At 49.7% G+C, this 14,421-nt stretch overlaps 1 protein-coding gene across 1 annotated transcript; it reads left to right on the forward strand.

The window, feature by feature from the left end:
* The first annotated feature begins 2,144 nt into the window (after positions 1-2,144).
* On the forward strand, positions 2,145-12,976 carry Gdpd2 (glycerophosphodiester phosphodiesterase domain containing 2). Its single transcript, XM_008844391.3, has 16 exons — positions 2,145-2,481; positions 4,201-4,314; positions 4,555-4,658; positions 4,961-5,054; positions 5,244-5,303; positions 5,552-5,650; positions 5,831-5,924; positions 6,080-6,225; positions 6,338-6,420; positions 6,532-6,682; positions 8,933-9,154; positions 9,359-9,507; positions 11,392-11,539; positions 11,678-11,760; positions 12,000-12,025; positions 12,114-12,976. Exons 2-16 carry the CDS (start codon positions 4,210-4,212, stop codon positions 12,164-12,166), a joined length of 1,617 nt encoding a protein of 538 aa, XP_008842613.1. The 5' UTR covers positions 2,145-2,481; positions 4,201-4,209; the 3' UTR covers positions 12,167-12,976.
* Positions 12,977-14,421: the final 1,445 nt, after the last annotated feature.

The raw sequence follows: 14,421 nt of genomic DNA on the forward strand, positions 1-14,421 counted from the left end.
CCTGGGAAAGCTACTGAGGAGATCCATTATAACTCCCTGAGCAGCCCCAACTCCTCCAATTCTGGCTTCCTTTTTCTAGGAAGACTGTCTAGGTTTTTTATAATAGGGTTGGGAATTGAGCCCAGGGCCCTGACCATCCTAGGCAAACACTGTCACCGTCCTATACCCCACCCTGGCTTATTACCTTTGTGTAGCTACCCTCTTTCCCAGAGGATGGTATAGAGCATAATGTTGCATCTTGGATGTTGTGCTGCCCTAGGTGATGGGAATAGTGCTGGGAAAGCTAATGGCCTAACCTCCAGGTTTGAGAAGAAGGAACTACATTTAATAGCATCACCATCCCCACATTATTGCCGTGTTATTTGCTTCTCATGAAAAAAATGCTTACAGTGGATAGGAGTCTGCACTTTACACATGGTGATGGAGTGTTACCTTTACCACACTGTTAACAAATACCTGAGATGATCAACCCATGAAAAGAATAGGCGTATCTGGGCACATAGTTTTGAAGGTTCTAGGCCATGGTCAGTTGGCCCTATTGCTTTGGGACTTGTAGTAAGGTAGCATATCATATGGCAGTCACACAAGATGGAGCAGAACTGCTCACCTCGTGACCAGGATGGAAAAAAAAAATGACACAAGCTAGGTCCCATTATCACCTTCAAATGCATACCCTCCAGTAAACTGAAGACTTTCCACCAGAATTCAGCTCTTAAAGTTTCCAGTTTCCCAAATGGCACCACAGGCTAGGGAACAAGCCTTTAACACACGGGCCCTTAAGGGACATTGAAGAGCCAAAGTATAGACAGTACTGAGGTACAAAAAAGTTAAGTACTTATGTAGACTCGCAAAGTTATTGAGTAATAGAACTAGGAATAGAATCCAATATATGTTTAATACATGATTCTTCCTAATGCCCTGTAGTCTGATTAATGGGTATGGAACCACACTACTTTTCACTCAGAGAACAAAACAGTACTGACTCCTTGCTTTCACCTTTGAAAAGGAAGAGGAGGGACAAGTCTTACTCCTTACTGTGCATCTGGTTTCTCTATCTGTTCAAAAGCTAGAAGGGGCCCTGCTCTGTAGTGCCACATGCAAACTAGATGTGTAGCCAGCTGGGAGATTGCAAGCTCTGAGATTCAAATTCATGCATGCTGAATCCTCTACAAAGCTGTCAAACCATCCCCACATATAAGAAAGCCAAGATTAGAATTCACCACAACCCAAGCAAAGGAAATTGACAAAACAACCTAGAATGACTCCAGTGGAGGATGAGGTGACCCACTGGACCTCCCTGGCCTCCTGCCAGCAAGCAGCCCTGCTTCTCTTTGCATTTTAATTCAAAGGGAGCAAAGGAGCCTCTGTGATTGCCAACTAGAGCCTCTGGATACAATGGGAAAGCCGAGAGGGAGGGACCAGCTTCTGGCAGCAGAGAGCCAGTCTTCTCACTGGTGAAATCTAGTGTGTGGAGGGGGAAGGGAGAGCCTAATCAGTCATCTTTTCCCAACAACACTCTGCTAGCTAGCCCCCAAGACCCCAAGTCACTGCATCAGCCACATGCAGAAGGGGCTGCCCATCAAGCCTCTCCCAGATCACAGGAAACTGCTTTGTACAGTAAGCTGACTACAGCTTCCTAGATCTACTCCTGCTGCTGATGGAGTAACTATCTCTTGTACATACATGTTCATCTTCTAAAAGTCTGGAGCCCCAACACACTGTACAGTCCTGAAACGATTTTTGAACAGACTGAGATGGCCCTTGAACAAGGCTGTGAGAATGATGTCCTGAATGAACATCTTATGGCAGTGGGGGAGAGGAAGAGGGAGGGCTGTCACTCAGCATCCACAAGATCCATAGGGACCCCTGGTCCAGAAACAGGGCAATTTGCTGCCCAGTGTTCAGAAAGTCATTCACAGATGGACCTTGCAAAAGTGGAAATAGCCCAAGGGGAAAGGGAAGCTAATGACTGGAAGCTGTCCTCCCAGGGTGCTTGAGACTAGACTTCCTCATATATGCACAAGCGTTTCCAGGGTACTGGCAGGGCCCCTTCTTCTCACTGCCAAGTTGCAAAGTTGTGTGGTCACCTCCCCCCAGCTTCCCCCCTGTCTATGCCCTCAGCCCTCGCCTCCCAGAGCCAGGACAAAGCCTCTGGCAGTGGCTGGGAGGGGAACTGGAGGAGGGACAGAGGCATGGGGAAGGCTGCACAAAGGAATTCCTCACCCCAAGCCCCCTGACCGCCAGCACTGGCGAGAAAAGAAGCAAATCTGCTCTCCCTCCCACTTGCTCCCTCCCAACTTCCCACCATGGCTGGGCTCAGGCCCTTAGAGCCGCGGCAGGCCTTCGGAGTGGACCCACAGATCTTCCTGTAGGTGGCAACAGTGACACCTGTTTGACCGGTGAGGCTGAGCCAAGGACTGGGAGAGGGAGGAGGCAGACAACTCGGAGAGGAGCTGGGAAGCAGAACTGCGCTGAGTAAAGGTGTGAGGGCTCGGGAAGGCTGGGGACCACGGGTGGGAACTGGGTAGAGGGGCGTGAAGAGCGGATCCAGCAGGCAGGTATTGGTCCCAGGGGGTGGGTACCACTCCTGTCAGACCTCCTTCTTGGGGTTTTTCAGGCTCTCTAGATCCTAATTCCATCCTCCAGTTAGCTCCTGAAGGGAGGTAGGACCCTAGAAGGCAGTCTGAGGTGCCAGGGTACAGCCTGGAGAAGGCAAAATGTGTGAATTGGTGCCCAGGACAGGCTACTGCAACCCAGTTGGGAGTGAGGGAGAAGCAGGGCCCTCCTTTTGGGTTGACTTCAGTCTCCTGGGAAGGGGTTCAGAGTGAAAGTTTCTTACCCCAGCTCGGCGCCCTCCCACATACTCCACTCCGTTGCCCAGCCCTCCTTTCCCAAGGGGAGCTTAGAGTAAGGGGCAGTTTCAGGACTAGCCACACCTTTCCTCCTTGTAGGAGCCCAGCCATTGAGCACCCCTTAAGACTTCATAACTTCAGAGAAGCCTGGACAAGGGGCCCTATCCCGCTGTATACACACGCACACCCCACCGGAGGGGGACTCCTTTACCTATTCAGTCATCTTGAAACCCATGTGTACTGGCAGCCACTAGTGCACACATTTGTCCCTATACCAACACAAATCACACAATCACACCCCGTTTACATTGGCTGTTTCAATAGTAGAAGTCTCACCTGCTAGGAATCCCACACCGTCTCATATAGAATCACATTCACAGGCCCAGCCCAATTTAGGGATCCGCTTGGTCTCAGCCAGACACACCAGAATCCCCTGCCCCAAGACAACCACACCCCACACACACACTCGCACACCTTTGCCCCCCGTGCCTATTGTACTTTCACTAAAGCTAATTCAGAGGGTGGGGCCCCTGAGAGGGGGAAGACAGGAGCTGGGTTTCTGGTTGGAGCGGGTCGCGGGGGGGTGGTCTGCAGGATGACTGGGCAGGAAAGGGCAAGGCTACGTTGGGAGGACGTAGATTTCCTAGACTGTACAGGTAGGAAAGAGGTTCCTTTAGGCTAGGAACGGGTGAGTGACCCAGGCAACCTGCTCCTCTCAAGTCCTCCTCTTATTGCCAGTGCCCCTTGCCCCCTGGGAAGTAGACACATTGAATGTTTCAGGCAGGGCTTTGTGGTTAGTACAATCTCTGTATCCATGGCAACTAGTCAACTGGCTGTGCCTTCCTTAGCCCAGGGTCAGAGCAGGAACCTCTGCTTCAGGTTACTCCTGCTTCCTGGGGTGGAAGGCTGCATAGGGCTGCCTCAAGCTTTGCCAGATCTGCTTTAACTTGCAGAACAGAGTTTGCCCCACCCTGGGGCAATTTCTCCTAAGTTACTCTGAGCAAGCATTCCAAACCCAGATCTGGATGCTGTTAAATAGGAAGGAGCTGGTGAGAGTGGGTACACATTCTGCCTGCAAAAAGGCGAACCTCCTGGATATCCCACTGACTTCCCAGGTATCAAAAATAAAGGGAAATGCAAGTTTCCAGACACTGTGCCTCTTAATGAGGCTTGGAGCCAGGGCAGTTCACCTCATCTAATCCAAAACTCTGGGCCTGGCCTGTGACAACACTCCTTGCTAAACAGCACCCCAGGTTCCTACCCCTGCATCAGCCCCAGACGCATGGGAAGGGAGGCTGGGATCTGCCTTCTATCAGGGTCCCTGATGACTGAGTGTCCCTTCCCTCAGGCCTTCACCATGGCCGAGTCTCCTGGCTGCTGCTCTGCCTGGGCTCGCTGTCTCCACTGCCTGTATAGCTGCCACTGGAGGAAATGCCCCAATGAGAGGATGCAAACCAGCAAGGTGGAGTGGGAATGTGGCGGGGGGGGGGGGGGGGGAGTCAGAAGGCAAAGGCTGACTGCAGGGAATATGGAGGCCAATTGTGCTCATAGGCAGCTGGGAGGAAGGGTTTTCTCTCCCCAGGAAGAAAGTCTTCCTCAAATATAGGAAGAGTTGCCCAGGACAGAGCAGCCCAGTGCATCACTGGGGCTCTTGAACATGAAGTGGGGATCGGCTGAGAGCTTCTCTCCTGCCCCTTTGCAGTGTGACTGTATCTGGTTTGCCCTGCTCTTCCTCACCTTCCTCCTGTCCCTTGGCTGGCTGTACATCGGGCTCATCCTTCTCAATGACCTGCACAACTTCAATGAGTGTGTCATGACTCCCCACCCCTTCCTCAGAATACCTGTCAACCTACTCCCTACTCTAGAACACCTGTGTGCTCCTGCCCCTCTACCCCCCACCCCCACCCTGGAGTCATCCCCAGCCCTACCCAACCCCTCAAGCCCATCTCTCCCTTTACCCAACCTCCTTAGAAAATCCCTCCAATCCCTGGAGACCTTGGCCCCATGAAGCATTTTTCCCTCCATCCCATCTAGTTATTTTCCTGGATCTACCCACCTGAACTCCCCTCAGGTCACTGCCTGACTTGAAAACCTTCCTCTCTTCTCAGATTCCTGTTCCACCACTGGGGACATTGGATGGACTGGTCCTTGGTATTCCTGCTGGTCATCTCTCTGTTGGTCACCTATGCATCCCTGCTATTGGTGGGTCCAGAGATAGTCCACCTAACCCACCTCAGCCCTTCTTCCTGTTCTTTCCCCCTTGTTGTCATCCTAGCCACTGAAAGGGGAGGGTAATTTTGGTGTGAGAAAGAGATGCCAGCCTGCAAAGCCCCCCTAAGCAAACTTGCCTTCTCCTGGAGCCTCCTAAGTGCCCCTACCTTCTGCTCCCAGCTCCTGGCCCTGCTCCTGCAGCTCTGTGGACAGCCTCTGCACCTGCACAGTCTCCACAAGGTACAAAGGAGGGCAATGAGGAGGAGGGGGAACTGGGTCCAATTCTCCATTGGCTATTTCCTGAGGACTTCACTTTTCTATCCTTGGGATTCAGCTTAGGACCTGAAATCCAGTAAATATTTGTTGGGTGAAAGGATAATGGATGTGTCCAGGGAAGGAAAGAAATCTATGTCAACAGAATGAGGGGTAGCTCAGGTAGCCATGAGCCTAGGCTGACAAAGAAGAACCCATCCATCCCTGGCCTCCAGGTGCTGCTGCTCCTCATTATACTTCTTGTGGCCACTGGCCTTGTGGGACTGGACATCCAATGGCAGCAGGAGTGGTGTAGTTTACATTTGTCACTGCAGGTGAGTGTCTGATCTCCAGTGTCTAAGTGGGAGCCTTGGCCCATGACCAATTCTGGAACATTATATTGCTCTTGGTCCCACAAGACTGCAGGTAGCTCTGAACTCCAAAGTCATTCCCTAAGAGGAGAAGAGGGAGGGACAATAGGAAGAAAAGCCCTCCTTACCAGCTCTCGTCCACAGGCCACAGCCCCATTCCTTCACATTGGAGCAGTCGCTGGAATCACCTTCCTGGCCTGGCCCGTGGCTGATACCTTCTACCGCATCTATCCAAGAGGTGCTAACTCCACCCCTACTCCCCATCACTGGCCACCAGTGCCTCTGCCTCCCACTTCTCATCCAATTTCCTGCATCTGAGCTCTGCCTTCAGCCCCTAGAACTTCCCCTTCCCTGGTGCCATTTTCCCCAATGCCTGTCCCCAACACTCTACAGGTCCCAAGATTCTGCTACTGGTCCTATTTTTTGGAATCACCCTGCTTGTTTACCTGGCCCCCCTATGCATCTCCTCACCCTGCATCATGGAACTCAGAGACTTACCCCCAAAACCTGGGCTGGTGGGACACCGAGGAGCCCCCATGGTGAGTGATGGGCAGAAGGCTAGGCAAGTAGGAGAGGGTCTGCTCCCCTAGGCCTGTGGGTTTCCAGGCTCCCCACCATCTCTGCTGCCTCCTCACCAACTCCCTTTCCTAGCTGGCCCCGGAGAACACCCTGATGTCCTTGCGGAAGACAGCTGAATGTGGAGCTACTGTATTTGAGACGGATGTGATGGTCAGGTGATAGAGGGTGGGGCCCAAAGGCCTAGGGGGTTGAGGGACACAGCGGAAACACTCAGAAAAAGACAAGCAACCCCAGAACTTGGATGCTGATGCTTCTTGTGCCCTCAGCTCCGATGGAGTCCCCTTTCTTATGCATGATGAGCGGCTGAGCAGGACCACGGATGTAGCCTCTGTGTTTCCAGAGCGAATCACAGCCCACAGCAGTGACTTCTCCTGGGCTGAACTGCAGAGACTCAATGCTGGATCCTGGTTCCTAGAGGTGAGGATACCAGCTGGGAAGAGGTCACCACTGGCAGCAGCACTCAGGGCAGAGTTCCTTCCAGCAATATGCCCTTGCTGAACCCTGTGGTGGCCAATAAGAACATAGTCTCTGCCCTCGTGTCACTCCCACATAGTAAGGAAGAGAGCCTACTCAAAAGACAAGTTGAATAGGAAACAGAGCAATAAAAATACTTCTCCTGGGGAGAGGACAAAAAGAGGCTCAATTTAAATGGGAGATCCAATTTGTGGGAGTAATGGGAAACAGAGGCTTAATCCTGAAGAATTTTGAATGTTTTACCCAGAAGTGTGGACTTTAGCCCTCTAGATGATGAAAAGTATTTTAAAAGCTACTTTAGCTTTATAGTATGTCTTTTCCTGATTACAAAAGTAATCACTCTAAACTTGGCGTGGTGGTGCACATCTTTAATCCCAGCACTTGGAAGACAGGCAGATCTCTGAGTTCGAGACCAGCCTGGTCTACATGGTGAGTTCCAGGCCAGCCAGGGCTGCATAATGAGACCCTATGTCAAAAAGCTAGAAAGACGGCTCAGCAGTTAAGAGCACTTGCTGTTCTTGCAGCATGCCTGAGTTTGGATCCCAGCACCCATGTTGGGTGACTCACAACTGCCTGTTAACTCCAGCCCTGGGGATCCAGTGCCCTCTTCTGGAATCCATGGGCACTGGCACACGTGTGTATACACACAGACACAGAAATAAAAATAAAAAGAAATATTAAAAACATTCAAAAAAGCAACAACATACTTGTTCATTGTAAAAAAAAATTAAACATAAGAGAAATAATCTATGAACTGGAGTCTCCCATAACTCAACCTGTCTGAAATAGTCACTGCACCCACTTCTGTTTTCTATAGGCATTGTATTCATGGATACACTTACATACATGCAGGCAATACACACATACACATTCACATACACATACACATATATATTTATTTTACAAAAATAAGATCACAACATAGACTCTTGCAATTAGCTTTTTCTTTTATAAATTTAACTCTATGTATGATGGCAAATCAAAGTGATTAAGAAAAAAGACTGTATTTGAACTGTGACTTCAGCACTTGCTAGCTATATGACTCTGGGCAACATTCCTTAGACAATCGGTACCTCCATTGCCTCATTCGTACAGCAGGTATAATAATAATAGCACTTACCTTGAAGGATTATGGGACAGACTGTCAGTCCACACGCATGAAGTACCTAAACATAGCAAACACTCACAGTGTTAGCCAGCTTTATCCATGTCAGCACTTAGGTGAGGAGGTTAATTAAGGAGAGAAGAGGCTTGGAACAACTACAAGCAGGAATGAGAGAAAAAGCCTGTCAAGAGCAGGTAAAAGTTTTGTCAAGCCACAGTGAGCAGAAACAAGGAGTAAAATGCCAATAGTTCCCAAGCTGTGGTCTGCTCATGGCAATGCACAGCCTCCAGTTCTAGGGGTGGAGGAGGCAGACAACTGTAAGACTGAATCAGAGTTTGGGAGGTGTAGGACAGGTGAAGCAGGAGAGTCATCTCTTGAAAGTACTGTGGGAAGTAATTCAAGCTGAGAGACTGTGGTTATGAATACAGGTGCAGTCAGAAAGGGGCTGAAGGACCAGGAGGAAACCAAAGGGTCAAGAGCACAGAGATCTCTGTGAGACTCAAGAGACTGTGTAGTAGGAAAAAAGAAGTTGGGAAACTGGGGGCTGGAGAGATGGCTCAGCAGTTAAGAGCACTGGCTGCTCCTGCAGAAGACCCAGGTTCGAATCTCCCAGCACCCACATGGCAGCTACCAACCGTCCATAACTCCAGTTCCAGGGGATCTGACACCCTCTTCTGTCCTCTGCAGGCACTGCAGGAAAAAATAATAAATAAAAAATATTTTTTAAAAATTATTTATTTTTATTTTCTGTGTATAATTGTATTGCCTGCATGTCTGTACATGCACCCATGTCATGCAATGCCACTGGAGGTCAGAAGAGAGCATCAGATCCCCTGGAACTGGAGTTAGGACGGTTGTTAGCTGCCATGTGGGTGCTGGGAATCAAACCCAGGTCCTCTGCAAGAGCAGTCAGTGCTCTTAACCACTGAGTTATCTCTCCAGCCCCTTTTTTGTTGTTTTTGAGACAGGGGTCTCCCTGTAGCCCCAGCTGTCCTGGAACTCACAGAGATCCACCTGCCTCTGCCTCCCAAGTACTGGGATTAGAGGTGTGTGCCACCACACCTGGCTTTGATTTTCCTTTCTTATAGAGGCAACCCTTCTGGGAGGCCAAAGAGCTGTCAGGCCTGGATCGGGAGGAGGCTAAGAATCAGACAGTACCAGCATTAAAAGAGCTATTGAAGAAAGCAGCAGCCCTCAACCTTTCCATCATGTTTGACTTGCGCCGACCCCCAAGAAACCACACACACTATGACACTTTTGTGAATCAGACATTGGAGACTGTGTTGAGTGCAAGCGTGCCTCAAGCCATGGTGATGTTGCCCTGGCCTCTCAAGGTCCCCCCTTTACCCCTCTTCCCACTCTGTCTTCCATAGGCCTTGATGATTTTGAGGCTCCCTCCTGCCCCCACCCCAGTTCACATACCCCATTCTGTGATCAAACCTCTTTGTGCCTACCTTTGTCCCTGGAATCCATAGGTCTTTCTCAGCTTCATGCTCATTTTGCCTTAACCACAGATCCTTTGGCTACCAGATGAAGATCGTGCTAATGTCCAACAACGAGCACCCAGAATGCGCCAGATATATGGACACCAGAGAGGCAACAGGACTGAGAGGCCCCATTTTCTCAACCTCCCCTATCAAGACCTGCCATTGCTGGATATCAAGTGAGTGCCTGAGGAAAGGAATCAAGGGGATCTCAAGGTTTGCTGCCAGGGAAGAAACAATGCAGGGAGAAGAAAAGCAGCCTCAGTCATTCCCCCAATGGATGTCTACTGAATACTTGCTACAGTATCAGGTAGTGTTTATTGTAAGCTACAATAAATACTGATAAAATTCCAGCTTTCATGGAATTTAGGAACTAGTGAAAGATATAAATAATCACCTAAGATACATGTACATTAGATATGCATATCAAAACATAATGCAGTACTGATTGGGGTTTGGAGTAAGGGGCTAGGGCAGCCACATTAGGAAGCATCTAAATAGATGATGTCTTGAGCTGAGTGTCAGAGAATTAAAAGTTGCTAACGGGAAGAGCAGCAGAAGAGCAGGGATGGCATAATGAGCAAGAGAGAGGAAAGTGAGGCTAAAGAAATAAGCAGAGACCAAACTGGAAAAGACCTTGTAGGCATGGGAAGGATTTTAGCATTATTCTGCATCACAGAGATCAGTATAAGAGAGAATGGATCCAGAGGAGAGAGTCCCAGATGTGAGCAGGAAACAAGACTGCTTTCCAAGCATGTTATTGCTAAGGTCTTTTACAGTGTTCCTGGGGTCAGACAGAAAAGTGAACTGAGTGGCAGCTCAGTTAAGTATTTCAAGTATTTCACTAAGTGAACCTAATATTTCACTAAGTGAACCTAAGTATTTCTCTAAGTTGTCATCATAGAGGGAGACACAACATAGAAGCTATTGCTTTGGTCTTGGTCTGGTCTACATTGACTACTGATCATGTTTCCAAAAGACATGAACTGATAATGGAATCAAAACCCTAGAAGCCTTAAGTGTTTTAAAACAATGGGCCATATCTAGACAGATGAAATGCAACAGGAATAGATGCAAACCTATATTTGAAGCTAAAAAACTTTCAATTACAGTTGGCTATGGTGGCACATGCCTGTAATCCCAGCACATGGGAGACTGAAGCAGGAGAATTGCACATTTGAGGCCAGCATGGACTGCATAGTGAGACCATGTCTAAAAAAATAGAAGAGTTTCAATTGTATTAACATAAGAAAGGAAGCCGGGGTGGTGGCACATACCTTTAATCCCAGCACTTGGGAGGCAGAGGCAAGCAGATCTCTGTGAATTTGAGGCCAGCCTGGTCTACATACCAAGTTCCAGGCCAGCTGGGGCTAGAGGGAGACACTGTCTCAAAAAGACAGAAAAAAAAAAAACATAAGAGCAGAGACACTGGCCTCAGCAGAAACAGGCCTAGAAAAGGTCAAGGCTTTGATTAAACAATGGGGCATAATGACTCAATAGTGCAAGAAGACATTGTCAGACACTAAACCGACTCTGGGCTGCCCTCATGCAGCACTAGTGTTCAGAAACAGGAAGAGATTGTTTGACTCTGCTCAAAGCTGCTCCAAGCTTATCTGAGATATCAGTGTTCAAAAGGCAGGCCCCATATTTTCAAAGTAGCATTGGTCCATTGCATTCAGATCAGATTAGAAAACATTGTATAATGAAGGAAATAAAACCCAAGAGTAATGGTTGGATAAGCTGGGGTTGACGGGCCTAGAGAAGAAATCCCTCAGAGAGATGTGGCTTCTGTTCCTCAGACATCCAAAGGGCTGCTATATGAGACAAAAGGGAGACGCATATTTGTGTTGTTCCAGGATACAGAGATAGGGCTTATAGAGGGAATCTACCAGGAGACAAAGTTCAGATATGCGAAGAAAATCACCTTTGGTCAAGGGCTGCCATGCAAAGTTAGAACTGATATCCTGTGGCAATAACGCTGTCCTTCAAGCACAGGCACAAGCTGCCTCCATGCCTCCTGCACCAAATTCTACATGTTCCCTGTTTCTTCCCCACTTCCACAGAGCATTGCACCAGGATAACGTCTCAGTGAACCTATTTGTAGTGAACAAGGCCTGGCTCTTCTCCCTGCTCTGGTGTGCAGGGGTGGATTCAGTCACCACCAATGACTGCCAGCTGCTGCAGCAGATACATCACCCCACCTGGCTCATTGTAAGGGCTCTGAAACTGCCATTGCTTCTCTTTTCCCTTCTCTGATTCTCCTTCAACCTGTCCTCTTCCATACTTACTTTCCACCATATGCTACCCTTGGGACTCTGCCCACTGATGGCCCTTTTCCTATTCCCATAGCCTCCTCGAACATATTTAATGATATGTATCATTACCAATTCTGTATCCATCCTGCTGCTTTTGTGGGCCTTCCTCCTCCAAAGGTGAGTGCTGTGCCTCAGCTTTCTGGGTCCTCACTTCCCCCCAGGTCCCTGGTCCTATGAGGCTGATTCTAACTCATATATGCGGCCTTGAATTAGGGATTGGTCCGTTTCAATTCTTGGGCCTTCCTTATACCACCAAATTGGTTTGATCCTTGGGAAAACAGTTTGGGGATCCCCTGGGTTGAAAGTCTTGCTATGGGCTGGCTGAACTCACAATGGAAAGGCTTTTCTCTTTATAGGAGACGTGCTGAGAGAGAGAAAACTGGTAAGAATGAAGCGCCTTCCCTTCTCTTTTTCTCCTATTTTCCCCTTGGTTAACTCCCTACATGACCCACCTCTCCCCACCTCCCCAGGCAGAGAAACAGCTGTGCTGCTGACCAAGATCAACAATTTCACCACAGAGTGAATGCCCTGCCCTGGCCCTCACCAGCTGCAGTCAAAGGGAAGGAAAGGAGCTGAAGTGGAATATCCTGGGTTAACGAGTTTGGAAGAGGGAAGCTTTTCGAACAGGAGGTTTTGACCCAAGAGGGCTCTCTGTTCAGATGGTGGGCATGTCTCAAGCTGCCATGGAATTTGCTACCTTTGGCATTTTGACATGAAGTAGTTGGGAAGACAGTGAGTGTCAGGAATTTCAAATTGAAATTAGAATGAGAAAGTCGAAAGAGATTACCAAGATAATGCCTCAGGCTTGTGTGCACTTGTACTTGGGTAGAAGGCACAGGGTGTGTCAGGGTGGGTAGCTTTGTGACTGAAAAAAAATGGCAAAATGGACTTTTCTGGATGGACGACACTCCATACCCTTTTTATCTCCACTCTTGCAAGTTAGCTGCTTTCTTGTGTACAGGTTGGGATCTAAAGAGCCTATTTAGCTATGTAATTCTGTGCCTAAGGGTGGCTTTTATTGTGAGAAGTGAATGGTTCCTCTATCTTGCTTGTTAATCTGTTATTCAGTGAATTTAATTGTCATTGAGTCACAGTCTAATGATTTTGGTGCAGGGGCTGGAAAGAAGCTATTCCATCTACAGTTGGAAGTAACATGACATTGAAAGGTCACCAATGGGGAGATTAGCAGGCGGACGATGGGAGTACTACCCCAGGGCAAGCAGAAACCGAGCGGCAGCACTCCTGGCGGCCCTGGCGCGTCATGCTGGCTTGCGTTGTAGCTCCACCTTGTGGTCATTCACCCCAAGAGGGCAATGTCAGTCATCACAGTGACGTATTTGATGAATGCCACCTGTTTTCTGTGCAGGTTCGGAGACTTGCGTCCTTGACTCCAGACTCTGAGGGCACGGTGTGGCTTTTCCATTTATTTAATTCTCTGGGTTCCGTGCAGAGTCTGCTTCCAGGCCAGCCTTCCCCTCGAGGAGCAAGTTCCTTTGTGCTTGCTGCTTGTGAGTCTCTGTGCTAAGAAGGTGGCCAGTGCACAGCTGGCCTGGGAATGACCACTCATGTAGACAGCGGGTGGGAAGCTAAGACAAAAACGGACAAGTAGGGGTTCGGCGGCTGACCCTGCAATCCTCCACTACACCACCGTTCGTCCTGATTCCTGACTCCACACAAAGGCCAGTCGAATTAAGTTGTCGTTCTGGACAGGAAACGGCTCTCGATTCCTTCCCTCCGGCCAGATGCGGACCTGGGGCAGCATTAGCACCTCGGGACAAGACCCTCCCTTCTCGGTGACCCGCAGCCACTGAAACTACAATTCCCAGTATGCCTGTGGGCACTTCCGGTCTCCAGTGGAGGGAGGAGAGTTTGAATTTGTGGCTCCACCTCCCCGTCATCGCGGGCCCCGCCCCTTCCCCTCGTTGTCCCGCCCCCTCCATGCACACGCTTACACACGCATGCACACACACACGCACGTGCGCACACACACACACTGGAGGGGACAGCCCTTCACGCCGACATACCTGGTGGGAGCAGCCGCTGGGGGCTGGAGACAGACGGGTGGGAGGCTGGAAGTGCACAGGGAGCCAGCGCTGTGCTGCTGCCCTAGGGCCTCGCCTAGAATTGGGTAGACCTCCTTCACATGCTGCCTTTCACGCTGCATTTCCTTACTTTTCCCTGTTCACGATCTTGCTCCTCATTCGGGCCGACTATCGACTTCAGCTCTGGAGCCCCCAGCAGGTACTGCCGGGCTGTCACCTCTAGGCATGTATCTCCTTCCACCCATCCTTTTTTTTTTCTGCCCTTGTTAGTCGCCCAGACTTGCTGCCCTAGCAGTTTCTTCCTCCTCTCTCCTTCGGACCTCACCCAGTCAACTTCCAGCCCCGCGGCTCTAACCTCGCAATTCCTAGGCTGCCAGCTGCAGTCCTCTAACCTCAACGTCCAGAGTGCCAACACCGACTCAGACCGCGCTTCTAGCTCTTAGCCTTGGGTCCTAGCCTTGGGTCCTAGTCTCGAGCCTGCCGCCGCAAACCCTTCCTCTCCCCAGGGGCACTGGACAACTGTGAGGCCCTGGACTGGAGATGAGGACTGACAAAAATCTGAGGGTGGAAGGCCAAAGGGAGCTGCTCATTGGGGTTCGGATGCAGTTGCTCTTTATTTTTAGCTGCTGACTCACAGCTCCTGGCATTCGGGTTTGGGGCTAGCAGGCTGGGTTAGGGGGCTATTAATAGAGTCAAGGCACAGGCCCGACCCAGTTCAGTTTGGAAACGTGGGGAG

This window comes from Nannospalax galili, unplaced genomic scaffold (genome assembly GCF_000622305.1).
Source record: "Nannospalax galili isolate Female #2095 unplaced genomic scaffold, S.galili_v1.0 scaffold280, whole genome shotgun sequence".
NCBI lineage: Eukaryota > Metazoa > Chordata > Mammalia > Rodentia > Spalacidae > Nannospalax > Nannospalax galili.

Coding starts and splice junctions, on each gene's coding strand:
- Gdpd2 (XM_008844391.3), top strand. CDS start 4,210: ATGGCCGAGTCTCCTGGCTGCTGCTCTGCCTGGGCTCGCTGTCTCCAC. Junction 6,226..6,337: donor GACACCGAGGAGCCCCCATG/GTGAGTGATGGG, acceptor TCCCTTTCCTAG/CTGGCCCCGGAGAACACCCT. Junction 6,421..6,531: donor GAGACGGATGTGATGGTCAG/GTGATAGAGGGT, acceptor TTGTGCCCTCAG/CTCCGATGGAGTCCCCTTTC.